Source organism: Bombina bombina, chromosome 5 (assembly GCF_027579735.1).
Source record: "Bombina bombina isolate aBomBom1 chromosome 5, aBomBom1.pri, whole genome shotgun sequence".
Classification (NCBI taxonomy): Eukaryota; Metazoa; Chordata; class Amphibia; order Anura; family Bombinatoridae; genus Bombina; species Bombina bombina.
Genome location: NC_069503.1, coordinates 423,157,109 through 423,183,203, shown reverse-complemented (window position 1 = coordinate 423,183,203; position 26,095 = coordinate 423,157,109). Strand labels below are relative to the sequence as shown.

At 40.5% G+C, this 26,095-nt stretch overlaps 1 protein-coding gene across 1 annotated transcript in view; it reads left to right on the top strand.

Annotated features, from left to right (window-relative positions):
* Positions 1-26,095, top strand: part of TOPAZ1 (testis and ovary specific TOPAZ 1) — a gene marked incomplete at its 5' end in the record, with an annotated part of 739,661 nt that overhangs the window by 469,870 nt on the left and 243,696 nt on the right. The window contains one exon of the mRNA XM_053715746.1: positions 21,188-21,353. Within this exon, the coding sequence (XP_053571721.1) occupies positions 21,188-21,353 (166 nt within the window). The remainder of the gene's footprint in view (positions 1-21,187; positions 21,354-26,095) is intronic.

Genomic DNA, 26,095 nt, shown 5'->3' with positions numbered 1-26,095 from the left:
ACAAGCATAATGGCTTGTGGACTTTCACCACCATTAAAGAAATTAATTTATCAGGTAAGCATACATTTTGTATTTTCCCTGAAGTCTTGTGTGTTCTGTGTTTAACATACTTTTTATTTACTTCAAGGAATACAAAAGGCACAATTTTCAGAGGAAACTAATTAATAAATGCAGTTTTCTTTTTTATTTTACTATACTTGGTAACAAATTTTATTGATTTTGAGTTTAATATCTAGGCAAAACTAGGCTAGATTAAATTGCAGCTGAAAAAGATTAGAACTAGTATTGTAAGCAAAAAAAAAATATACTGTGTATTTATTTTCTAGTCATTATTTTTAAATTCTCTGCGATTTGTGTGAGTTAAAGTGAATGTCAACTTTCACGAATGAAAGCCCTGTTTTTAAAAATACTATTAAAAACAGGGGCACTTTCACTTATGAAAGTTTACATTGAAGCCGGTTTTTAAAATACTTACCTTTTATTCCTAGCAAGCATGGAACACCGGAGCAGCGATTCCCCCGCCTCCAGGTCGTCTCTTCTTACGTCAGAAATGCTGAATCCGGCTTCCTCCAATAACGGCTTCCCCCCAGAGAAAACATTGCCTGAGGCCACGCCGTGATTGGAGGAAGCTAGATTTGTCATTTCTGAAGTAAGAAGAGACATCCTGGGGCGGAGGAATCGCTGCTCTGGTGTTCCACGCTTGCTCACAGAGTGGCCTCAGGCAATGTTTGCTCTGGGGGGGAAGCTGTTGGAGGAAGCCGGATTCAACATTTCTGACGTAAGAAGAGATGACCTGGAGGCGGGGGAATCGTTGCTCTGGTGTTCCACGCTTGCTAGGAATAAAAGGTAAGTATTTAAAAAAACGGCTTCAATGTAAACTTTCATGAATGAAAGTGCCCCTGTTTTTAATAATATTTTTTAAAAACAGGGCTTTCATTCGTGAAAGTTGACATTCACTTTAAGTAATGTGTGTGGGGTTTTTTGTTTAGGTTCAGTTCTTTAGAGTTTTGATTTGCAAATAAAAATGGAAATGAACTAATATTTATTGAAATATTTATGTCTGGCAGTTAAAAAGATCCAGTGAGAAACCAAAATATTGCTACATGCTATTTTAGTTGTTGTGTTTGTTTGGGTGTTTTGTTTCTCTTGTAAGGTGTATCCAGTCCACGGATCATCCATTACTTGTGGGATATTTTCATTCCCAACAGGAAGTTGCAAGAGGACACCCACAGCAGAGCTGTTATATAGCTCCTCCCCTAACTGCCATACCCAGTCATTCTCTTGCAACTCTCAACACGCATGGAGGTAGTAAGAGAGAAGTGGTGAAATATAGTTAGGTTTTTTTTCTTCAATCAAAAGTTTGTTATTTTTAAATGGTACCGGAGTTGTACTATTTTATCCCAGGCAGTAAATAGAAGAAGAATCTGCCTGCGTTTTCTATGATCTTAGCAGATTGTAACTAAGATCCATTGCTGTTCTCACATATGACTGAGGAGAGAGGTAACTTCAGCGGGAGAATGGCGTGCAGGTTATCCTGCTATGAGGTATGTGCAGTTAAAAAAATTTCTAGAGAAGTAAATGCTAGAAAATGCTGCTGATACCGGATATATGTAAGGTAAGCCTGGATGCAGGGATTTAATAGCGACTGGTATCATGCTTACTTTCAGAGGTAATACTCTTATAAATTTACAATATAAAACGTTTGCTGGTATGTTTAATCGTTTTATATATGTTTTGGTGATAAAACTTTATTGGGGCCTAGTTTTTTCCACATGGCTGGCTTAAATTTGCCTAGAAACAGTTTCCTGAGGCTTTCCACTGTTAGCTGTGGCAGTTTGTTCTGACTGTTAAAATCCGTTTTTTGAATTAAGGGGTTAATCATCCATTTGCAAGTGGGTGCAATACTCTGCTAGCTTATTATACACACTGTAAAAAATTTGTTTGATTTACTGCCTTTTTTCACTGTTTTTCAAATTCTGACAAAATTTGTTTTTCTTGAAGGCACAGTACCGTTTTTTTATATTTGCTTGTTAACTTGAATTAAAGTGTTTTCCAAGCTTGCTGGTCTCATTGCTAGTCTGTACAAACATGTCTGACATAGAGGAAACTCCTTGTTCATTATGTTTAAAAGCCATGGTGGAACCCCCTCTTAGAATGTGTACCAAATGTACTGATTTCACTTTAAGCAATAAAGATCATATTCTGTCTTTAAAAAATGTATCACCAGAGGAATCTGACGAGGGGGAAGTTATGCCGACTAACTCTCCCCACGTGTCAGCTCCTTTGACTCCCGCTCAAGCGACTCACGCTCAAATGGCGCCAAGTACATCCAGGGCGCCCATAGCGTTTACTTTACAAGACATGGCGGCAGTCATGGATAATACACTGTCAGCGGTATTAGCCACACTACCTGAGTTTAGAGGAAAGCGAGATAGCTCTGGAGTTAGACTAAATACAGAGCATACTGATGCTTTAAGAACCATGTCTGATACTGCCTCACAATATGCAGAAGCTGAGGAAGGAGAGCTTCAGTCTGTGGGTGATGTTTCTGACTCAGGGAAGATGATGCAACCTGATTCTGATATTTCTACATTTAAATTTAAGCTTGAACACCTCCGTGTGTTACTCAGGGAGGTTTTAGCTGCTCTGAATGACTGTGATACAATTGCAGTGCCAGAGAAATTGTGTAGACTGGATAAATACTATGCAGTGCCGGTGTGTACTGATGTTTTTCCAATACCTAAAAGGTTTACAGAAATTATTACTAAGGAATGGGATAGACCAGGTGTGTTTCCAATAGACGCCACCACACGGGACTTATGGCAGACAGTCCCTAAGGTGGAGGGAGCAGTTTCTACTCTAGCAAAGCGTACTACTATCCCTGTCAAAGACAAAGACAGTTGTGCTTTTTTAGATCCAATGGATAAAAAGTTAGAGGGTTACCTTAAAGGGACATAATACTCATATGCTAAATCACTTGAAACTGATGCAGTATAACTGTAAAAAGCTGACAGGAAAATATCACCTGAGCATCTCTATGTAAAAAAGGAAGAAATTTTTCCTCAGCTCAGCAGAGTAAGTTCTGTGTAAAAAGTTATACTTCACCTGCTCCCAGCTGCAGGTAAAAAAATTATAAATGAAGAAATGAACAGCAGCCAATCAGCATCAGCAGTGCTGAGGTCATGAACTCTTACTGTGATCTCATGAGATTTGACTTAACTCTCATGAGATTTCATAGTAAGCTTCCTTTACCTGATTGGTGAAATAATATGAGAGTGCACGATGCTAGTCCCTTCAGATGTCCCAGGACAAACACACTAAAATGCTGCTTAGAAATCCTTTACAATGGGAGGTGGCTACTGAGGAACTTTTGAGGTAAAATATCTTTCTTTTTTACATAGAGATGTTCAAGTGATATTTTCTAATCAGCTTTTTACAGCTATGCTGCATCACTTTCAAGTGTTTAAACATTTGGGTATTATGGCCCTTTAAGTAAATGTTTATTCAACAAGGTTTTATCATACAGCCCCTTGCATGCATTGCTCCTGTCACTGCTGCTGCGGCGTTCTGGTTTGAGTCTCTGGAAGAGGCTTTACAGGTAGCAACTCCATTGGATGACATACTTGACAAGCTTAGAGCACTTAAGCTAGCCAATTCTTTTGTTTCTGATGCCATTGTTCATTTGACTAAACTAACGGCTAAGAATTCTGGTTTTGCTATCCAGGCGCGCAGAGCGCTATGGCTTAAATCATGGTCAGCTGACGTTACTTCAAAGTCTAAGCTGCTTAACATTCCCTTTAAGGGGCAGATCCTATTCGGGCCTGGTTTGAAGGAGATTATTGCTGATATAACTCGAGGAAAAGATCATGCCCTTCCTCAGGATAGGTCCAAATCAAGGGCCAAACAGTCTAATTTTCGTGCCTTTCGAAACTTCAAGGCAAGTGCGGCATCAACTTCCTCTAATGCAAAACAAGAGGGAAATTTTGCTCAGTCCAAGACGGTCTGGAGACCTAACCAGACCTGGAACAAAGGTAAGCAGGCCAAAAAGCCTGCTGCTGCCTCTAAGACAGCATGAATGAACGGCCCCCTATCCGGTAACGGATCTAGTAGGGGCAGACTTTCGCTCTTCGCCCAGGCGTGGGCAAGAGATGTCCAGGATCCCTGGGCGTTGGAAATTATATCCCAGGGATATCTTCTGGACTTCAAAGCTTCCCACCCAAAAAGGGAGATTTCACCTTTCACAATTATCTGCAAACCAGATAAAAAGAGAGGCATTCTTACACTGGGAGTGATCCATCCAGTTCCAAAGGAGGAACAGGGACAGGGATTTTACTCAAATCTGTTTGTGGTTCCCAAAAAAGAGGGAACCTTCAGACCAATTTTGGATCTAAAGATCTTAAACAAATTTCTCAGAGACCATCATTCAAGATGGAGACTATTCGTACCATCCTACCTATGATCCAGGAGGGTCAGTACATGACTACAGTGGATTTAAAGGATGCTTACCTTCACATTCCGATACACAAAGATCATCGGTTTCTCAGGTTTGCCTTTCTAGACAGGCATTACCAGTTTGTAGCTCTTCCTTTCGGGTTAGCTACAGCCCCAAGAATTTTTACGAAGGTTCTGGGGTCGCTTCTGGCGGTCCTAAGGCCGCGGGGCATAGCAGTGGCCCCTTATTTAGACAACATCCTGATTCAGGCGTCAAGCTTCCAAATTGCCAAGTCTCATACGGACATAGTGTTGGCATTTCTGAGGTCGCATGGGTGGAAGGTGAACGAGGAAAAGAGTTCTCTAGTCACCCTCACAAGAGTTTCCTTCCTAGGGACTCTGATAGATTCTGTAGAAATGAAAATTTACCTGACGGAGTCCAGGTTATCAAAACTTCTAAATTCCTGCCGGATTCTTTATTCCATTCCTCGCCCTTCGGTGGCTCAGTGCATGGAAGTAATTGGCTTAATGGTAGCGGCAATGGACATAGTGCCGTTTGCACGCCTACATCTCAGACCGCTGCAACTATGCATGCTCAGTCAGTGGAATGGGGATTACACAGATTTGTCCCCTCTACTAAATCTGGATCAAGAGACCAGTGATTCTCTTCTCTGGTGGCTATCTCGGGTCCATCTGTCCAAAGGTATGACCTTTCGCAGGCCAGATTGGACAATTGTAACGACAGATGCCAGCCTTCTAGGTTGGGGTGCAGTCTGGAACTCCCTGAAGGCTCAGGGATCGTGGACTCAGGAGGAGACACTCCTTCCAATAAATATTCTGGAACTGAGAGCGATATTCAATGCTCTTCAGGCTTGGCCTCAGTTAGCGACTCTGAGGTTCATCAGATTTCAGTCGGACAACATCACAACTGTGGCTTACATCAACCATCAAGGGGGAACAAGGAGTTCCCTAGCGATTTTAGAAGTCTCAAAGATAATTCGCTGGGCAGAGATTCACTCCTGCCACCTGTCAGCTATCCATATCCCAGGTGTAGCGAACTGGGAGGCGGATTTTCTAAGTCGTCAGACTTTTCATCCGGGGGAGTAGGAACTCCATCCGGAGGTGTTTGCACAATTGGTTCATCATTGGGGCAAACCAGAGCTGGATCTCATGGCGTCTCGCCAGAACGCCAAGCTTCCTTGTTACGGATCCAGGTCCAGGGATCCCAAGGCAACGCTGATAGATGCTCTAGCAGCGCCCTGGTCTTTCAACCTGGCTTATGTGTTTCCACCGTTTCCTCTGCTCCCTCGCCTGATTGCCAAGATCAAGCAGGAGAGAGCATCGGTGATCTTGATAGCGCCTGCGTGGCCACGCAGGACCTGGTATGCAGATCTAGTGGACATGTCATCCTTTCCACCTTGGACTCTGCCATTAAGACAAGACCTTTTGCTACAAGGTCCTTTCAATCATCCAAATCTAACTTCTCTGAGACTGACTGCCTGGAGATTGAACGCTTGATTTTATCAAAGCGTGGCTTCTCCGAGTCAGTCATTGATACCTTAATACAGGCACGAAAGCCTGTCACCAGGAAAATTTACCATAAGATATGGCGTAAATATCTTTATTGGTGTGAATCCAAAGGTTACTCATGGAGTAAGGTCAGGATTCCCAGGATATTATCCTTTCTCCAAGAAGGTTTGGAAAAAGGATTTGTCAGCTAATTCCTTAAAGGGACAGATTTCTGCCCTGTCTATTCTTTTGCACAAGCGTCTGGCAGATGTTCCAGACGTTCAGGCATTTTGTCAGGCTTTATTTAGAATCAAGCCTGTGTTTAAACCTGTTGCTCTGCCATGGATCTTAAATCTGGTTCTTAAAGTTCTCCAAGGAGTTCCGTTTGAACCTCTTCATTCCATAGATATCAAACTTTTATCTTGGAAAGTTCTTTTTTTGGTAGCTATTTCCTCGGCTCGTAGAGTTTCCGAGTTATCTGCTTTACAATGTGATTCTCCTTATCTGATCTTTCATGCGGATAAGGTAGTCCTGCGTACCAAGCCTGGGTTTTTACCTAAGGTGGTATCTAATAAGAATATCAATCAAGAGATTGTTGTTCCATCTTTGTGTCCTAATCCTTCTTCAAAGAAGGAACGTCTATTACACAATCTGGACGTGGTTCGTGCTTTAAAGTTTTACTTACAAGCTACTAAAGATTTTCGTCAAACATCTGCTTTGTTTGTTGTCTACTCTGGACAGAGGAGAGGTCAAAAGGCTTCGCCAACCTCTCTTTCTTTTTGGCTAAGAAGCATAATCCGCTTAGCCTATGAGACTGCTGGCCAGCAGCCTCCTGAAAGGATTACAGCTCATTCTACTAGAGCTGTGGCTTCCACATGGGCCTTTAAAAATGAAGCTTCTGTTGAACAGATTTGCAAGGCGGCGACTTGGTCTTCGCTTCATACTTTTTCAAAATTCTACAAATTTGATACTTTTGCTTCTTCGAAGGCTATTTTTGGGAGAAAGGTTTTACAGGCAGTGGTACCTTCCGTTTAAGTACCTGCCTTGTCCCTCCCTTCATCCGTGTACTTTAGCTTTGGTATTGGTATCCCACAAGTAATGGATGATCCGTGGACTGGATACACCTTACAAGAGAAAACATAATTTATGCTTACCTGATAAATTTATTTTTCTTGTGGTGTATCCAGTCCACGGCCCGCCCTGTCATTTTAAGGCAGGTAATTTTTTCATTTAAACTACAGTCACCACTGCACCCTATGGTTTCTCCTTTCTCTGCGTGTTTTCGGTAGAATGACTGGATACGGCAGTTAGGGGAGGAGCTATATAACAGCTCTGCTGTGGGTGTCCTCTTGCAACTTCCTGTTGGGAATGAGAATATCCCACAAGTAATTGATGATCCGTGGACTGGATACACCACAAGAGAAATAAATTTATCAGGTAAGCATAAATTATGTTTTTTTGGGGTGTTTTTTTTTTTAATAAAAAAAAGTCACTGAAGCGACGGAGGTTTGATGAATGTGCCTTAGGGAACTGAGACATGATATGAGCATTTCAATAAATTTTATTTAATTTCTATTTATATTGGCTCACCCTTGTAGCACACACCAACAAAGATTTACCGAGCTTTAGCTTTAAAGAGCAGCCAGAATTAGAAACACGCAAATGAGAAATCATTCTGAAAACAGGTAGAAGCCAACAGAGACCTTTTCTTCCAAAACTGATCTTAGTTGTGAATATCTAATCTCTGGTGTTTTCATAAACATGAGGAAAAATCAATTCTGTTTTGCTTTCCTAAATACATGGAAACTGCCCTTGTGGAATGAGGTCCATCTTGTTCTGATGTCCATGTTAAAACACAAGTAGCCTCCCAGTTTGCATCTGTTCTTTTAACCGGAACAGTTTAAATGTGAAGACCACAAACAGTGTATATCTATTTCTCACTGACAGATGTCTTGAGATGCATTGATTGCTTAAAGAGAAATAGCCAAAAGAGAAATTTCCTTTAGTGAGAGATTCTAGAGGAATGTTTCCCATAATGGTTCAAAGGAAGATGGCATCAAGGCTCCCAGGACTAGAGGTAAATGCCTTGGATGCTTGAACTTACGTCTTATGTGAGTCAAAGTTTAAACCTACATTGTTGCCTTGCCATCATGTAAATCAATAGAACAAGAAGTTAAAGCAGAATCCAGAATTTTCCATAGCACTCAAAGGATCAGAAGTAATGGAGGAAGAACCTACATGTCCCTCACTGCATATCCTTCTGGGAGAGGAAACCACCTGAGAAGCCTTTCTATTTAAGTGCATATAAACTATACCGATTTTTTTTTTTTTATCGCTGGATGCGCACAATACCATATAAAGGTTCGAGACAAAAACACTCTTAATGAATATAGGAAGATAATTCTTGAACAAAAATGTTTAAGTCTACTTCTCTCCAACCAACTACTTAAAGGGACATAATACTCATATGCTAAATCACTTGAAACTGATGCAGTATAACTGTAAAAAGCTGACAGGAAAATATCACCTGAGCATCTCTATGTAAAAAAGGAAGATATTTTACCGCACAATCTCCTCAGCTCAGCAGAGTAAGTTCTGTGTAAAAAGTTATACTCAACTGCTCCCAGCTGCAGGTAAAAAAAATTGAAGAAATGAACAGCAGCCAATCAGCATCAGCAGTGCTGAGGTCATGAACTTTTACTGTGATCTCATGAGATTTGACTTGACTCTCATGAGATTTCATTGTAAACTTCCTTTACCTGATTGGTGAAATAAGATGAGAGTGCACGATGCTCATCCCTTCAGATGTCCCAGGACAGACACACTAAAATGCTGCTTAGAAATCCTTTACAATGGGAGGTGGCTACTGAGGAACTTTTGAGGTAAAATATCTTTCTTTTTTACATAGAGATGTTCAGGTGAAATTTTCTAGTCAGCTTTTTACAGCTATGCTGCATCACTTTCAAGTGTTTAAACATTTGGGTATTATGGCCCTTTAATGTTACTTGCAAAGATCCAGAAACTATAAGAACACAAAACAGAGGGATAATTTGCATATCATACTTAACCTGATTATTCTCGTTAAATGATACAAATGTTTTTCTCCAGACTGAACATCCCACTGTACTTGGTCTAGAAAGATGTGAAAAAATGATGCTTGAATGCAATATCGTTTGATAAAGACAAAATCAACATATCTCAATAAATTATAAACTTAACCGATTGCTTTTCTGAGTTCTGCAGTAAATGTCACTAGAAAATCGGTAATTTCTATTAGTGCAGTAGAAAACTGAAGGACAGGCAAACAAACTAGCAATTGCCATCTCCCATGGAGAATCTGAGAAAGTACCAATGAGCAGCAGCAAATGAAATACACAAATATGACTCTTCATGATCTTCCATTAACATAAATGCTTGTTCAATGCCCAATGACATTTGCCATGAATCCCCTTTCCTGGAAGCAATAAAGATATGGGAGTAAAACACGATGTAACATTACCCTTCTGAATGACTTTGAGGAACATTAAAACATAATTGTGTCTTTTATACACTTTATGTATGTATTGAAAGGTCATCTACAAATATGTGCTTTGAAACTTACATTTGCTACTAAATGTATCAACCAAACCTCTTTTTTGGCAATATTACAGGGCATTATGCCTTTGGCATATTACTTCATCAAGTCTGCCCTTGCTTCAGCTGAAAACAAAAACAAGTAAAATGTTAGTAGCATGTCCTGTGACCATAGGTTTGCCAATAAATCTTTAATAAGGTTGGCTGACCATTACCCTAAAGCTTTTACAAAATAGCAAGCAGAGGTGACGTTGCACCTTGCAACAGAAAAAGATCTCTAAATGTTTTTTTTTTTTATATATGCATGATTTATAATCATCCTTTTCACAAAATGTTAAATAGCATTATTAACTTTTGGAAGATATTCAATATATTTAGGTACTGATAGTGGAATAGTTATATAGAACATGCTTTTCTAACTGTAACAAGGCAGTAGAAATGGTAAATTACCCAATTTTGTCTAAATTAAGGTGCTTAAAAAAATGTTTTTTGTTGATTTAGACTTGACTGACTCGTGAATATTGAGGATGTCTATAAAAGCCTGAATAGTGTGTAAGCATGGATAATGCAAATGAAGTTGGCTCTTTAAGAATGGGTATACCATTAGCATTACCATGCTTTTCTCTATATTAGAGGGTACATCAGAAGTGCTGGATTTTCTGCATTCAGATTACACATCCACCACAGACTTTAAATGCGGTTTGCCAGAAGCAGGATGGGTATAGAGCACTTTAAACAGGAACAAGAATTGTCTCCCAGTAATTAGTGTATACTGATCATAGGGGAATGGCATTCTTACATTTTATTGCACCTTTTCTGTGAAAACATGAAAAAGAAACATATAGCCAGCAACCCGTGCTCTTGAATCTGTGGGAATGGAGTTCACTATCATGCATAATATATGTAGCCTACCAAAGCAGAGTAACATGAACACCATACACCAAAAATACAATGAGTACAAAATAAACTCCTTACTCAGTGGACCATATTTATGAAAAGGCGAACGGACAAGTTCCCAGCTAGGGAACCTGTATGCTCACTTTTATTATTGTTCAAGCAAAGTCTTTATATAGTACCACCCTCCTCTTTCATACAACCTCATTTGTTGTGGTGATTTAACTCTGACACCTTAACCACTAGTTAAGTGGTTAGTAATCCTGCTCCACAAAGGCTCCAAAACTGAAGCTTTATAAATGGAGCCCAGTGTATTAAACTAAAACAGTAGGTAAGGTAGTATATGTCCACATCCAAGCTAATACTTCATTTGTGACTTCCATAGCAAAATAGAAAGCAATGCTAAAGGAAAATTTAGTACCTGTGTAAAATTACAAATGCTTATATTACATACATGCTGCCCAAATTATTTTTCATAAGATGGTGAGAGTTCATGAGCCATCACATGTGGGATTAAAGTCTAGTCCTGCAGGAGGAGGCAAAACACCCCACACATCAGAGCTTTAATCCCTCCCACTTTCCACTGATTCCTCAGTAATTTTTTTTGCCTACAGCAAGGAGGATGGTGAAACTTGAAGTGCTGATCTACACATTGATTGAAAGGGGTCCTTAAACTGATCTGAGACCTGATATCCCCCTCAGAGAGCCGGGAATAAGACTGAGGGGTGTAAAGGAGTACATTGGCAGTGAGAGTAAATCTCCTGCAGGAGTTTGTTACTTCCCTGCCACCTGTGTCACTTGGACTGGTCCGGCAGCCTTTCCCTTTTGGCTGCGTCAGAGTACTCCTTCCTTTGATCCTACTGGAAGCAGGTCCCCTTCAGCTTTGTAAGCATGGTAGAGCGAGTGCTGACAGGTAACTAGGTACTTTAGACTTAAATTGAAGAAATCTCTATCTTGATGGCAGACTCAACAATCTTGGTTTAGGGAGCCTCTTTCCTCCTTCTGAATTGGGTAGTATTTACCGCTGATGCCAGCCGGCTGGGTTTGCATGCAGTCTGCAGTTCTCAGAAAGTGCAAGTTTGGTCTCCTCGGGAGCCGAAGTTTTGGATCAACTCCAGCTCCATACAATCTTCAAGCCTATACAGAGTTGCTGCCTGTTAAGATTGGAGTCTTTTCTGAGGATTTAGTTAGACAATGTCACAGTAGTGGCTTACATCAATCATCAAGGTGGTACTTAAAGTGCCTTAGCAATGAAAGAGGTAGCCCACATTCTGACTTGGGCACAACGCCATCATTGCATGATTTCAGCTATTTACATTCCAGGTGTGAAAAATTGGGAATCGGACTTCCTCAGTCGTCAGTACCTTTCCCCCATGAATGATCTTTAAATCAGGAGGTACATTATGAGTTGTTGGGGAAGGTCAGACATAGACCTTATGGCTTCTTGCTTGAATTATATGCTACCACAGTATTGTGCAAGATCTTGAGATCCACAAGCATCTCCATTAGAAGCACTAGTGATTTCCTGGTCATTCAATCTGATTTACATCTATCCTCCTTTTTGTTTTACAATGGAAGATATTTCTCTCTCAAGGTCCCTGCTTCCATCAAGATCTCAAATCTTAATTTGAATGCATGGCTATTCAACATCTGATTTTGTGTCCAAAGTGTCTTCAGATCAAGTGAAACACTTTGCTTTAGGCCAGTTAGCCTCTTACAGGAATAATTTATCACAAAGTCTGGAGAGTTTAAGAGTCTAAGGGGCCCATTTATCAAAGGGCTTGCGGACCTGATCCGATACTGCGGATCAGGTCCGCAAGACCTCGCTAAATGCGGAGAGCAATACGCTCTCCGCATTTAACATTGCACCAGCAGCTCACAAGAGCTGCTGGTGCAACGCCGCCCCCTGCTGACTCGCGGCCAATCGGCCACCAGCAGGGGGGTGTCAATCAACCCGATCGTATTCGATCGGGTTGATTTCCGACGATTCCTGTCCGCCTGCTCAGAGCAGGCGGACAGGGTTATGAAGCAGCGGTCTTTAGACCGCTGCTTCATAACTTGTGTTTCTGGCGAGTCTGAAGACTCGCCAGAAACACGGCCCTTCAAGCTCCGTACGGAGCTTGATAAATGGGCCTGTATGCACTATCATTGGAACATTTTTAGATTTCTCAAATCCTTAATTTTTGTTGTAGGATGGTCTGGATATGGGTTTATCAGCCAGTTCCCTTAAAGGCCAAATTTCTGCCCTTTCAGTCTTCTATCACAAGAAGATTTTGAGACTTCTTGACATTCAAGCCTTTGGTCAGGATAAGACCAGTTATCGTGCCTGCTTCTTTCTGTGGAACCTTAACTTGGTTTTAAGGGTTTCTTCACTCTCAGCTGTTTGAACCTATGCATAGTCTGGACACTAAACCGTTGTCTTGAAAGGTTATTTCTTTCCTAAGATATGGTGAGTTCACAGCATTATCATCAATTACTGTTGGGAATATCACTCCTGGCCAGCAGGAGGAGGCAAAGAGCACCACAGCAAAGCTGTTAAGTATCACTTCCCTTCCCACAACCGCCAGTCATTCTCTTTGCCTGTGGTGCAAGGAGGAGGGGAAGTTTTTTTTTTTTCTCACAATGGACCTAGAGTCTTTTCCTTCTGCAGAATGCAAGCTTAGTCTATATAACCAATTAGAATCTCCCTTGCCTTTTTGTTCCTCATGTATTTAGAGGACATTACTGTACAAAGATTAAAAAAAAAAAATCTGAGCCACCATTCTCTATGGATGATGCTGTTCAGGCTATTCCATGGCTTCCTCCTAAGATGTCCCAAGCCGTAATGACGTCACGGGCAGTGCCCTGGGTTTCCTCTCAATCTCCTGGAGGAGTGTTATTGCAAGCATACATTGCTGCCCAGGTATCTTCTGCGGTATCTAAAGCATTAACAGCTATTCCCATACTACATGGAAGACGCAAGAGGAAATTTAGAGATTCAAATTGTAAGGTTTCTGATCCAGCTCCGAATAACCAAGTTGCTCTTTCTCATAAGGCTGATGAGGAAGATACGTCGGTGGCCTCTGACGGTGAAATCTCACATTCAGACAGTGTAAGTCCTTCATCTGATGCTGAAGTTGTATCCTTCAAATTTAAGCTTGAACACCTCTGTGTTTTGTTAAAGGAGGTTTTGGCTACTCTGGACGACTCCGATAACCCTATCGTTGTCAACCCTAAGAAATCCAGTAAACGTAATAAGTACTTTGATGTTCCTTCCGCTGTGGAGGGGTTTCCTGTACCTGACCGTGCTACGGACATTATTACACGGGAATTTGAGAGGCCTGGGATTCCTTTTTCTCCGTTGCGGGTGTTTAAAAAGATGTTCCCGCTGGCTGACTCCATTAAGGAGTCGTGGCAGATGGTGCCCAAAGTGGAAGGGGCATTTCTACTTTGGCTAAGAGAACTACTATTTCTATTGAGGATAGATGCTCTTTTAATGACCCTATGGACAAAAAATTAGAGGCCTTTTTAAAAAAGATGTATGTTCATCAGGGTTTGCAATGGCAGTCGGACTTTTGTATTGCCACTGTGACAAGTGCGGCAGCCTATAGGTTCGATGCTTTGTCTGAGTCTCTTCAAGCAGAGATCCAGGACAGGATTAAGGCTCTTAAGTTAGCCAATTCCTTTATTACTGATGCTTCTTTACAGGTCATCAAATTGGGAGCCAAAATATCTGGTTTCGCAGTACTAGCCTGCAGGAGCTTATGGTTAACATCTTGGTCAGCGGATGTTTCATCTAAATCCAAGCTTTTGGCGATCCCTTACAAGGGTAAAACCTTGTTTGGACCTGGTCTGGCAGAAATCATTTCCGATATCACGGGTGGTAAAGGGTCTTTTCTGCCGCAAGATAAGAAGAATAGACCGAAAGGACGTCAGAGTAATTTTCGTTCCTTTCATAACTTCAGAGCTAAGCCTTCCCCTGCCAAGCAGGAACAGTCCAAACCTAATTGGAAACCCAATCAGTCTTGGAACAAGAGGAAGCAATCAAAGAAACCTTCCAGCTGATTCCAAATCAGCATGAAGGGTTTGCCCCCGAACCGGGATCGGATCAAGTGGGGAGCAGACTTTCTCAGTTCTCTCTGGCTTGGATACGGGATGTTCCATATCCTTGGGCTGTGGACATAGTATCCAGGGTTACAAGTTAGAGTTCAAGACTTTTCCTCCCAGGGGAAGGTTCCACCTCTCAAGATTATCTGCAGACCAAATAAAAAGAGAGGCGTTCTTGAAATGTGTACAGGACCTTTCCGACCTGGGAGTGATAGTTCCAGAACGGGAACAGGGTCTAGGATTCTACTCCAATCTGTTCATAGTTCCCAGAAAAGAGGGAACTTTCCTACCGATTCTAGATTTGAAGTGCCTAAACAAGTTTCTCAGGGTACCTTCCTTCAAGATGGAAACTATTCATTCCATTCTTCCCTTGGTCCAAGAGGGTCAGTTCATGGCGACCATAGACCTGAAGGATGCGTACCTTCATGTTCCCATTCACAGGGATCATCACAAGTTTCTGAGATTTGCCTTTCTAGACAAACACTTTCAGTTTGTGGCTCTTCCATTTGGCCTTGCCACAGCTCCCAGAATTTTTTTTCAAAGGTTCTGGGGGCTTTATTGGCAGTGATTCGGTCTCCGGGAATTGCAGTGGTGCCCTATCTGGACGACATTCTGGTTCAGGCGCCATCGTTTCAACAAGCAAACTCTCATACAGAGATCTTGTTGTCTTTTCTACGTTCTCACGGATGGAAAGTGAATCTGGGAAAGATTTCCCTTGTTCCAGCTACAAGCGTAGTTTTCTTAGGGACCATAATAGATTCCCTATCGATGAAAATATTTCTGATGGAGGGCAGAAAAGCCAAGATTCTGGCCTCTTGCCTGTCCCTCCAGTCTTTTGTTCGGCCATCAGTGACTCAGTGTATGGAGTTAATTGGTCTGATGGTGACTTCCATGGACATCATTCCATTCGCTCGATTCTATTTGAGAGCTCTGCAGTTATGCATGCTAAGTCAATGTAACGGGGACTATGCGAATCTGTCTCAGAGGATAGATCTAGATCAGTCGACAAAAGACTCTCCCGTGGCCGCTGTCTCAGGAGCATCTCTCTCAGGGAACATGCTTTCAGAGACCTTCCTGGGTAATTGTGACCACGGACGCTAGCTTGCTGGGCTGGGGAGCAGTCTGGGACTTGTTAAAGGCGCAGAGCCTCTGGACTCAGACGAGTCAACTCTCCCCATAAACATCTTGGAGTTGAGAATGATTTTCAATGCTCTGATGACATGGCCTCAGTTAGCATTAGCCCGGTTTATAAGATTCCAGTCGGACAACATAACCTCAGTGGCTTTCATCAACCACCAGGGAGGAACTCGGAGTTCCTTAGCCATGAAAAAGGTGGCTCAGATTATTCAGTGGGCGGAGGCCCACAATTGTTGTCTATCTGCCATCCACATTCCAGGTGTGGACAACTGGGAAGCGGATTTTCTGAGCAAACAGACTTTTCATCCTGGGGAGTGGGAACTCCATCCGGAGGTGTTCTCCAGTCTGACCCTCAAATGGGGGGTGCCGAAGCTAGATCTGATGGCGTCTTGGCAGAATGCCAAGCTCCCGGGGTACGGTTCAAGGTCAAGGGATCCAAAGGCCGCTCTGATAGATGCAAGAAAAGAAGAATTCGGCAGCACAGCGGTAAAATTTCAAAAGACACTTTATTCTTTGTAAAGGGCAAGCATGTACAAACATGGAATGACGTCTGATGCGTTTCGCGCCCCCTAGTGGCGCTTCATCGGAGCTGCGGTGAGGCCTGACTACGTCATACGTGTGAGACACATACTGGATGCCGACAGGTGAATTAGGAGTGGTCGCTGCTCTCTTTGCCCACTCTGATAGATGCTCTAGCAGTCCCTTGGAATTTCAGGCTGGCATACCTGTTTCCTCTGTTTGCTCTCCTTCCACTAGTCATTGCTCGTATCAAGCAGGAGAGAGCGTCAGTGATTCTCATAGCCCTTGCGTGGCCTTGCAGGATCTAGTATGCAGACTTAGTGGAGATGTCGTCTCTCCCACCTTGGAGACTGCCTCTTTGGAAGGACCTTCTGCTGCAGGGCCCCTTCCTTCATCCAAATCTCGTTTCTCTGAAGCTGACTGCTTGGAGATTGAACGCTTAGTTTTATCCAAGCTAGGGTTTTCTGAGTCGGTCATTGACATTATGATTCAGGCTTGCAAGCCTGTTACTAGAAAGATTTACCATAAGATATATGGTGTAAATATTTTTATTGGTGTGAATCCAAACCAGCAGGGGAGCCATAACTTTGCTCAACCCAACATAGAGACTTTATGGACAATCTCTATATTGGACTCCACTTGGGGACAAAAGTTCCTCAATGATTTTCACCAAATTACACTTATCGCCATATCAAAACCATGGCCAGTAAAACCACAGCGATCCTCTGTCAGGCCATGATGGAAAAACTTGTTTGTTGCTGAGACATTGTTCTCGGTTGCAACTAATGTACAGGACAGTTATTCTCTACAGAGTTCTATGGGACTTTACATGGAGGACAAACGTTGGTAACTATATATCACCATAAAATAAAGGGAAGTGCAATACGCATATATTTGTGGACAATAAGTGAGAGGGTTATAAGTCCCTTGCCTGCCTACTTATATATATATATATTCTGTTGTAGCTTTTGGTCAGTCAGACCTCTTCAAGAAAAAGTTTTCACCAGTTTCCATGTGTCTTTTAAAATTAGGCATGTGCAGCACAGATCTTAGTGTTTTGCACTTTCACAAGAAGAAATCTGGCTCAGAAAAGAGCCAATGATGCAAATACCTGAGCGGCTGCCTTCTTCCACATTCGGAGGCATCTGAAACCTCCAAATGCACGTCTATTTTCGATGGTGTAGGAAACTGTCCTTAGCTTTATTTGAAATCTTAAGGAAAGATATACACTGTTAAGGGTTATAATGGTCAAGATAAAAAAACAATTTTGCTAACCTAAACACGTTACTTTTTTGTTTTCCCTTTATTTTAATATTGAGACATAATTGTAAAATAAATACATATAAGACTGTTCTGGAACATGTTAATTACAGCGCTTTTCCAGTCTAACATATTTCGAATCAAATAATACCGTGTTTCTTAGACTGTAGTTTTCATAATGTTTAACTCATTTCCGTAACACTTTCTTTAAACTGTGGTTGTCTCATTTTTACATAATTCTATTCATACACAAAAAAATAAGTCATTGTATTTACAAAAAAGAAACATATCCAGTTCCTAACGAACAGCATTCTTCATTTATCCAAACAAACTATATACTATCATTTATGATACCAATAACTTAAAGGCTACTCTTGGAGTAGAGTCAGGATTCCTAGGATTTTGTTGTTTCTCCAGGAAGGTCTGGAGAAGGGTTTGTCAGCAAATACTCTGACGGGTCAGATCTCTGCTTTGTCTGTTTTGCTACACAAGCGTCTGGCGGATTTGCCAGACATGCAATCTTTTTGTCAGGCCCTGGTCAGAATCAGGCCTGCGTTTAAACCTGTTACTCCTCCTTGGAGTCTTAACCTTGTTCTTAAAGTTTTGCAGCAGGCTCCGTTTGAGCCTATGCATTCCAAAGATATTAAGTTGTTATCTTGGAAGATTTTGTTTCTTGTTATCTCTTCTGCTAGGAGAGGCTCTGAACTCTCAGCTCTGCAGTGTGATTCTCCTTATCGTGTCTTTCATGCTAAGGTGGTTCTTCATACTAAGTTAGGTTTCCTTCCTAAAGTTGTTTCAGACAGGAATATTAATCAGGGAATTGTTGTTCCTTCTCTATGCCCTAATTCTTCTTGTCATAAGGAACGCTTGTTATACAACCTGGATGTTGTGTGTGCTCTGAAATTCTACTTACAGGTGACTAAGGATTTTCGCCAGTCTTCTGCCTTGTTTGTTTGCTTCTCTGGGAAACGCAAAGGTCAGAAAGCTGCAGCTACTTCTCTTTCTCTCTGGCTGAGAAGTATAATTCGTTTGGCTAGACAGCAGCCTCCTGAGAGAATTACAGCTCATTCCACGAGGGCTGTTTCCTCCTTTTGGGCCTTCATAAATGAAGCTTCTGTGGAACAAATTTGCAAGACGGCATCTTGGTCTTCTCTGCACATTATTTGATACTTTTGCTTCGGCTGAGGCGTCTTTTGGGAGAAAGGTTCTTTAAGCGGTGGTGCCTTCTTCTCCCTCCCTAATCATCTCTGGCTTGGGTATTGATTCCCAACAGTAATAGATGATGATGCCGTAGACACTCCATATCTTAGGAAAGAAAACAAAATTTTTGCTTACCTAATAAATTTATTTATTTCCGGATATGGTGAGTCCACGGCCCCCCCCTTTATTTTAGACAGTTTTTCTTGTGAAAACCTCAGGCATCTCTACACCTTGTGTTGCTTCTTTTCTCCATTTACCTTCGGTCGAATGACTGGGGGTTTTTGGAAGGGAAGTGATACTTAAAGGGACAGTCTAGGCCAAAATAAACTTTCATGATTCAGATAGAGCATGTAATTTTAAACAATTTTCCAATTTACTTTTATCAACAATTTTGCTTTGTTCTCTTGGTATTCTTAGTTGAAAGCTTAACCTAGGAGGTTCATATGCTAATTTCTTAGACCTTGAAGCCCACCTCTTTCAGATTGCATTTTAACAGTTTTTCACCACTAGAGGGTGTTAGTTCACGTATTTCATATAGATAACACTGTGCTCGTGCACAAGAAGTTATCTGGGAGCAGGCACTGATTGGCTAGACTGCAAGTCTGTCAAAAGAACTGAAAAAAGGGGCCGTTTGCAGAGGCTTAGATACAAGATAATCACAGAGGTTACAAGTATATTATTATAAATGTGATAGTTATGCAAAACTGGGAAATGGGTAATAAAGGGATTTTCTATCTTTTAAAACAATAAAAATTCTGGTGTAGACTGTCCCTTTAACAGCTTTGCTGTGGTGCTCTTTGCCTCCTCCTGCTGGCCAGGAGTGATATTCCCAACAGTAATTGATGATGATGCCGTGGACTCACCATATCCGAAAAGAAAGAAATTTACCAGGTAAGCAGTGGTCCCTCTTATATAGTTCTCTAACCCTCCCTCCTGCAAATAGTCCTACCATCTTAGGTAAGTTTAAGGGCTTTTTTATTTTTGCATAAATTCATTTTATGGGGCCTATTTATCAAAATGTCAACTGAAAATACGCTGGAATTCTGCGTTGTAAAGTGTTTTTTCTCTTAGACTTTTCCTCACCAGAAGAGCAAGCATGATCTTGTAATTCTCCTGACCTGATTTTTCTTTCATGTTTAAGATAAAGCATTTGATTTTAAACAACTTTACAATTTACTTCTAGATTGTACGTTTCTGACAAGAGTAGAGCCATTAATTCCTCCAGTATGTGTTTGTCAAATTTTGTCTTGTCTCTTAAAAGGTGTTTTTAACATTTTATTCAAATGAATTGTACCCATGGACAGTGCTGCAGAATATGTTGGTGCTTTATAAATAAAGTATAATAATAATAATAATACCTCATGTTATTGGCTAACCCAATGCGTTAACTAGCTCCCACTCCCAGTTATGCATTGCTGCTTCTTCAACAAAGGATACCAAGGGAATAAAGCAAATTAAATAATGGAGGTAAATTTAAAAGTTGTTTAAAATTGTATTCTCTATCTGAATCATGAAATAAAAAATTTGGGTTTATGTTCCTTTAAAAACAAACTACTATTTCCTTCCTAAAGTTGTTTCTTATGAAAACATCAACTAGGAAATCTTAGTCCCATCTCTCTGTGTCTCTGTGCAGCACCAAAAAAAAAAACTTAACTTGGATGTAGTATGGGTCTTGAGATTTTCAAGCCACTAAAGATCACAGAATTTCTTCTTTCTTGTTTATTTGTTTTTCAGGTCTCCTGCAATGGACAGAAAGCTGCTGCAATCACCTTGGCAGCGTGGCTTAAAGCTTTGATTTGCATAGTGTTCCTTGTTGTGGGGAAGTCACCCCCTGAATGAATTACTGCTCATTCTACCAGAGTAGTAGCCATTTCTTGGGTTTTAAGAAATGAAGCTTCCATTGGATAGATGTGCAAGGCAGCTACTTGGTCACCTTTTCATATTTTTACCAAGTTCTATAATTTTGTCTCTTCTGAGGCTGCTTTTGGTAGGAAAGTTCTGCAGGCCGCAGTGCCTGTCTAGTACCTCTACCTGCCTTAACTAGCCCTCCTTATTTCATGGTGGTCTTGTGGACTTCACAGCTTGGTATTGGATCCCACAATAAATCAATTTATTAATTTATTTCATGATGGCAGCAACTGCTTTTCCTTTCCTACTTTCTTATTTTCTCCTTTCTTTTGGCCATATGTATGAATGTGGAATCATGGGAAAGTGGGAGGGAATAAAGCTCTGTTGTGTGTGTTGTTTTTCCTCCTCCTGTAGGACTGGACTTTAATTCCACATGTGATGGTTTGTGGACTCTCCTAAATTTTTGTTTGTATTGCCAGTGTCTGAGGGACAGGGAAAAAATATTGGAACCTGGAAGTTTAAGGGTCATTGTTCATTATAATTAAGATTAAATAAAAAGGTTGAGTTCCATGTTTTGGACTCCTGTCTGTCCCCATATATTAGTTGTCAATCTTTATTGGAGAGTGCTATTAGGGTGAGCCAATACCATAATATTTTATACCAAAAGAAATTATTAAAATGTGCGTATATTTTAGTGTAATGATAAATACTATAAATGTCCTTTTTAAAGGGAAAGCTGGTGTTGAACAGGCTTCGCAAGATGCAGATTCCATTTACAGTACTAAAAGGACTCATTGGTAAAGAACCTCTAGCATCGCGCTGCCAGGTGGTTAACATTGCAGCAGAAATCTATCTAAAGTGTAGAAACCTACAAAGTGCATTGTGGGTGCTAAAAGGTAACGTTTACTCCAGTTGTATTGTTTGATAAAAAAATTGCATTTCAGACTATGAAACCAAATACCTTGCAGTTATTATCAATATATATATATATATATATATATATATATATATATATAAAGAACAGTCAGAGTGGATTTGCACTCACATCTCAAAAGAAACAGCAACTGCCAGGGTGTCAGGAAAAATAAATTGTATCCAATATAGTAAACATCCGTACTGGACTGGTGTTAATTGTGATATTTATTATTTATTAATAAACTATAATATCACAATTGGCACAAGTCCAGTGAGTGTGGATCTTTACTATATTGGATATATATATATATATATATATATATAATTATTATATAATTGGAATAGGTAGAAATCATCATATAATCTCTCCCCTTCCTGTTATCTTCAGTTATCTTTATATCTATTTTATGTATGTGAGTTTTTGCTCTTTCTCTGTCTTGTTTTTTGTTTTTTATAATTTTAAACGGATATGGATAGAAATGTATTATTATTAGTTTTAGCATGGTTTACTGATGTAAAGGACTGGCCATCCTATGTGTCTTAGTTTGGGATCCAACAAGCAGTCTGCCAACACTTAACCCCTTAACGACCAAGGATGTACCCTGCGCGTCCTCAGTGTTTTCAAGAGCTGGAAGCGATCGTGATTGGGTGGGGCATCTACACTTCAGAAAAATGGGGTATATTTAGGAAAAAAGACAAATTTTAACCAAACTGGGTACTGGCAGACTGCTGCCAGTACCTAAGATGGCAGAAAATAGGTTGGGGGGGGGGCATCAGGGAGGTTGGGGGCTAAGGAGGATCCAACACTGCATTATATGTATAATAAAAAAAAATATATATATATATATATAGTTTTTTATTTTAGTACTGGCAGACTTTTCTGTCAGTACTTAAGATGGCGGTGACTATTCTGAGGAGGGGGAGTTAAGAGAGCTGTTTGGGAGGGGTCAGGGAGGGATCAGGGGGTGGGATGTGTCAGATCTCTACACTAAAGCTAAAATTAACCCTACAAGCTACCTAATTAACCCCTTCACTACAAGGCATAATACAAGTGTGGTGCGCAGCAGAATTTAGTGGCCTTCTATTTACCAAAAAGCAACGCCAAAGTCATATGTCTGCTATTTCTGAACAAAGGGGATCCTAGAGAAGCATTTACAACTGTTTGTGTCATAATTGCACAAGCTGTTTGTAAAAAATTTCAGTGAGAAACCTAAAATTAGTAAAAATGTTAACGATTTTTTTTTCATGTAATTGGCAAGAGTCCATGAGCTAGTGACGTATGAGATATACAATCCTACCAGGAGGGGCAAAGTTTCCCAAACCTCAATTCAGTTTTACAAACTTTGCCTCCTATGGAGGTGGTGAAGTAAGTTTGTGCTAAGATTTCTACGTTGACATGCGCTTCTCAGCATTTTGAAGCCCGATTCCTCTCCGAGTACAGCGAATGTCAGAGGGACATGAAGAGAGTATCAACTATTGAATGCAATGATTTTCCTAACGGGGGTCTATTGCATAGGTTCTCTGTTATCGGTCGTAGAGATTCATCTCCTACCTCCCTTTTCAGATCGACACTATACTCTCATATACCATTACCTCTACTGATAACTGTTTCAGTACTGGTTTGGCTATCTGCTATATGTGGATGGGTGTCTTTCGGTAAGTATGTTTTTTATTACTTAAGACACCTCAGCTATGGTTTGGCACTTTATGCATTTATATAAAGTTCTAAATATATGTATTGTACTTATATTTGCCATGAGTCAGATTCATGTATTTCCTTTTGCAGACTGTCAGTTTCATATTTGGGGAAGATTAACATATTAAGAAATATTTTTTCTTACCTGGGGTTTAGTCTTTTTTCAAATTGACTATATTTATTCTTGCAAATTGCGAGCATGATTAGGCCTGCGGGTGCGCCAAATGCTAGACTTTATTGCGTCATTCTTGGCGCGAGAATTTTTTGGCGCGAAGGTACGTCCATTGACGCAAGTTCGTTATGTAAGAGTACCATCTTTCAAATGGTGACTTTCAGGACTATTCTGCCTTTTGTTCAGCAAGAACAGTTTATGTCCTCAATGGACTTGCAGGATGTATACCTTCATATTCCGATTCATTCAGATCATTTTCAGTTCCTGAGATTCTCTTTTCTAGACAAGCATTCCAATTCCATTTGGATTAGCAACCTCTCAAATAATCTTTTTAAAGGTTCTAGGTGCCCTGCTTTATGGAAACCAGAGAGCAGGGTATTGCAGTGTTTCCTTATTTGGATGATATCTTGGTACTAGCTCAGTCTTTACATTCTGCAGAATCTCACACAAATCAACTAGTGTTGTTTCTTCGGAAACATGGTTGGAGGATCAATTTACCAAAAGTTTCTTGATTCCTCAGACAAGGGTCACCTTTTTTAAGTTTCCAGATAGATTCAGTGTCCATGACTCTGTCTCTAACAGACAAGAGACGTTTGAAATTGTTTGCAGCCTGTCGGCACCTTCAGTCTCAGTCATTCCTTTCAGTGTTTATGTGCAAGGAAATTTTAAGTCTCATGACTGCAGCATCGGACGCTATTCTCTTTGCTCGTTTTCACATGAGACCGCTCCAGCTTTGTTTGCTGAATCCATGGTTCAGGGATTATACAAAAATATCACAATTAATATCCTTAAATCCCAATGTTTGACTCTCTCTGACGTGGTGGTTAAATCACCAGCATTTGGTTCAAGGGGCTTCTTTTGTTCGGCTAACCAGGACTATGTTCACTTCAGATGCAAGTCTTTCAGGTTGGGGAGCTGTTTGGGGATCTCTGACAGCACACAAGGGGTTTGGAAATCTCAAGAGGCGAGATTACCAATCAATTTTTTAGAACTCCGTGCAATTCTCAGAGCTCTTCCATTTTGGCCTCTGTTGAAGAGAGAACCGTTCATTTGTTTTCAGACAGACAATATCACAAACAGTGGCATTTGTCAATCACCAGCGTAGGACTTACAGTCCACAAGCTATGAAGAAGTATCTTGGATACTTGCTTGGGCGGAATCCAGCTCCTGTCTAATTTCTGCGGTGCATTTCCCAGGTATAGACATTGGGAGGCGGATTATTTCAACCGTCAGACTTTACATCCAGGGGGGTGGTCCCTCCATCCAGATGTTTTCTCATCTAAACATGAGACTTCCCAGATGCCTGTCCAGGTCCAGGGATTTTCAGGCGGAAGCAGTGGGTGCACTGACTTCTTTGGTGTTTTCAACCTGCTTATATTTTCCCGCCTCTAGTTCTTCTTCCAAGAGTGATCTCCAAAATCATCATGGAACAATCATTTGTGTTGCTGGTGGCTCCAGCATGGACTCACAGGTTTTGGTATGCAGGTCTTGTTCGGATGTCCAGTTGCCAACTTTGGCCACTATCGTTAAGGCCAGACCTACTGTTTAAAGGGACATTATACACTCATTTTTTCTTTGCATAAATGTTTTGTAGATGATCTATTTATATAGCCCATAAAGTTTTTTTGTTTTTTTTTAAATGTATAGTTTTACTTATTTTTAAATAACATTGCTCTGATTTTCAAACTCCTAACCAAGCCTCAAAGTTTTATGAGAATACTGGCGTATACCTACTCCAGCTTGCTCCTGTTTGTGTAAAGGGTCTTTTCATATGCAAAAGAAGGGGGAGGGGGGAGTGTCTTATTTGTCACTTGCAGTGGGCTTTCCAGCTACCTTTTCATCAGAGCCAAACTGACAGCTTCTAAGTAAGTTTTTAAACAGTTTTATACTGGATTTTTATATCAGTATCTGTGCTTATTATTCTTTATAGTAGTGTCTATTACATGCAGTTATATGAAAATGAGTGTATACTGTCCCTTTAAAGGTCCGTTTTTCCATCAGGTTCTCAAATCATTAAATTTGAAGGTATGGAAATTGATCGTTTAGTGTTAAGTCATAGAGGTTTCTTTGATTCAGTGATTAATACTATGTTACAAGCTCGTAAATCTGTCTCTAGAAAGATTTATTTTCGAGTTTGGAAGACTTACATTTCTTGGTGTTCTTCTTATAAATCTTTTTGGCATTCTCTTAGAATTGTAAGTATTTTACAGTTTCTTCAGGATGGTTTGGATAAGGGTTTGTCTGCAAGTTCCTTGAAGGGACAAATCTTTGTTCTTTCTGTTTTATTTCACAGAAAGATTGCTAAACTTCCTGATATTCACTGTTTTTTACAAGCTTTAGTTCATATTAAGCCTGTCATTAAATCAATCTCTCCTCCTTGGAGTCTTAATTTGGTTTTTGAGGCCTTTACAGGTTCCTCCATTTTGAGCCTATGCATTCTTTGGACATTTAACTACTTTCTTGGAAAGTGTTAATTCTTTTGGCCATCTCTTTTGCTAGAAGAGTTTCTGAGTTATCTGCTCTTTCTTGTGAAATTCCTTTTCTGATTTTTCATCAGGATAAGGCAGTTTTGCGGACTTCATTTACATTTTTTTCCTGAAGTTGTGAATTCTAACAACATTGGTAGAGAAATTGTTGTCTTTTTCTTGTGTCCTAATCCTATGAATTCTTTGGAAATATCTTTACATTCTTTGGATGTGGTGAGAACTTTGAAATATTATTTTGAAGCTACTAAAGTTTTCAGGAAGACTTCTAGTCTATTTGTTATATTTCTGGTCCTAGGAAGGTCAGAAGGCTTCTGCTATTTCCTTGGCTTCTTGGTTAAAGCTTTTGATTCTTCAAGCTTATTGGAGTCA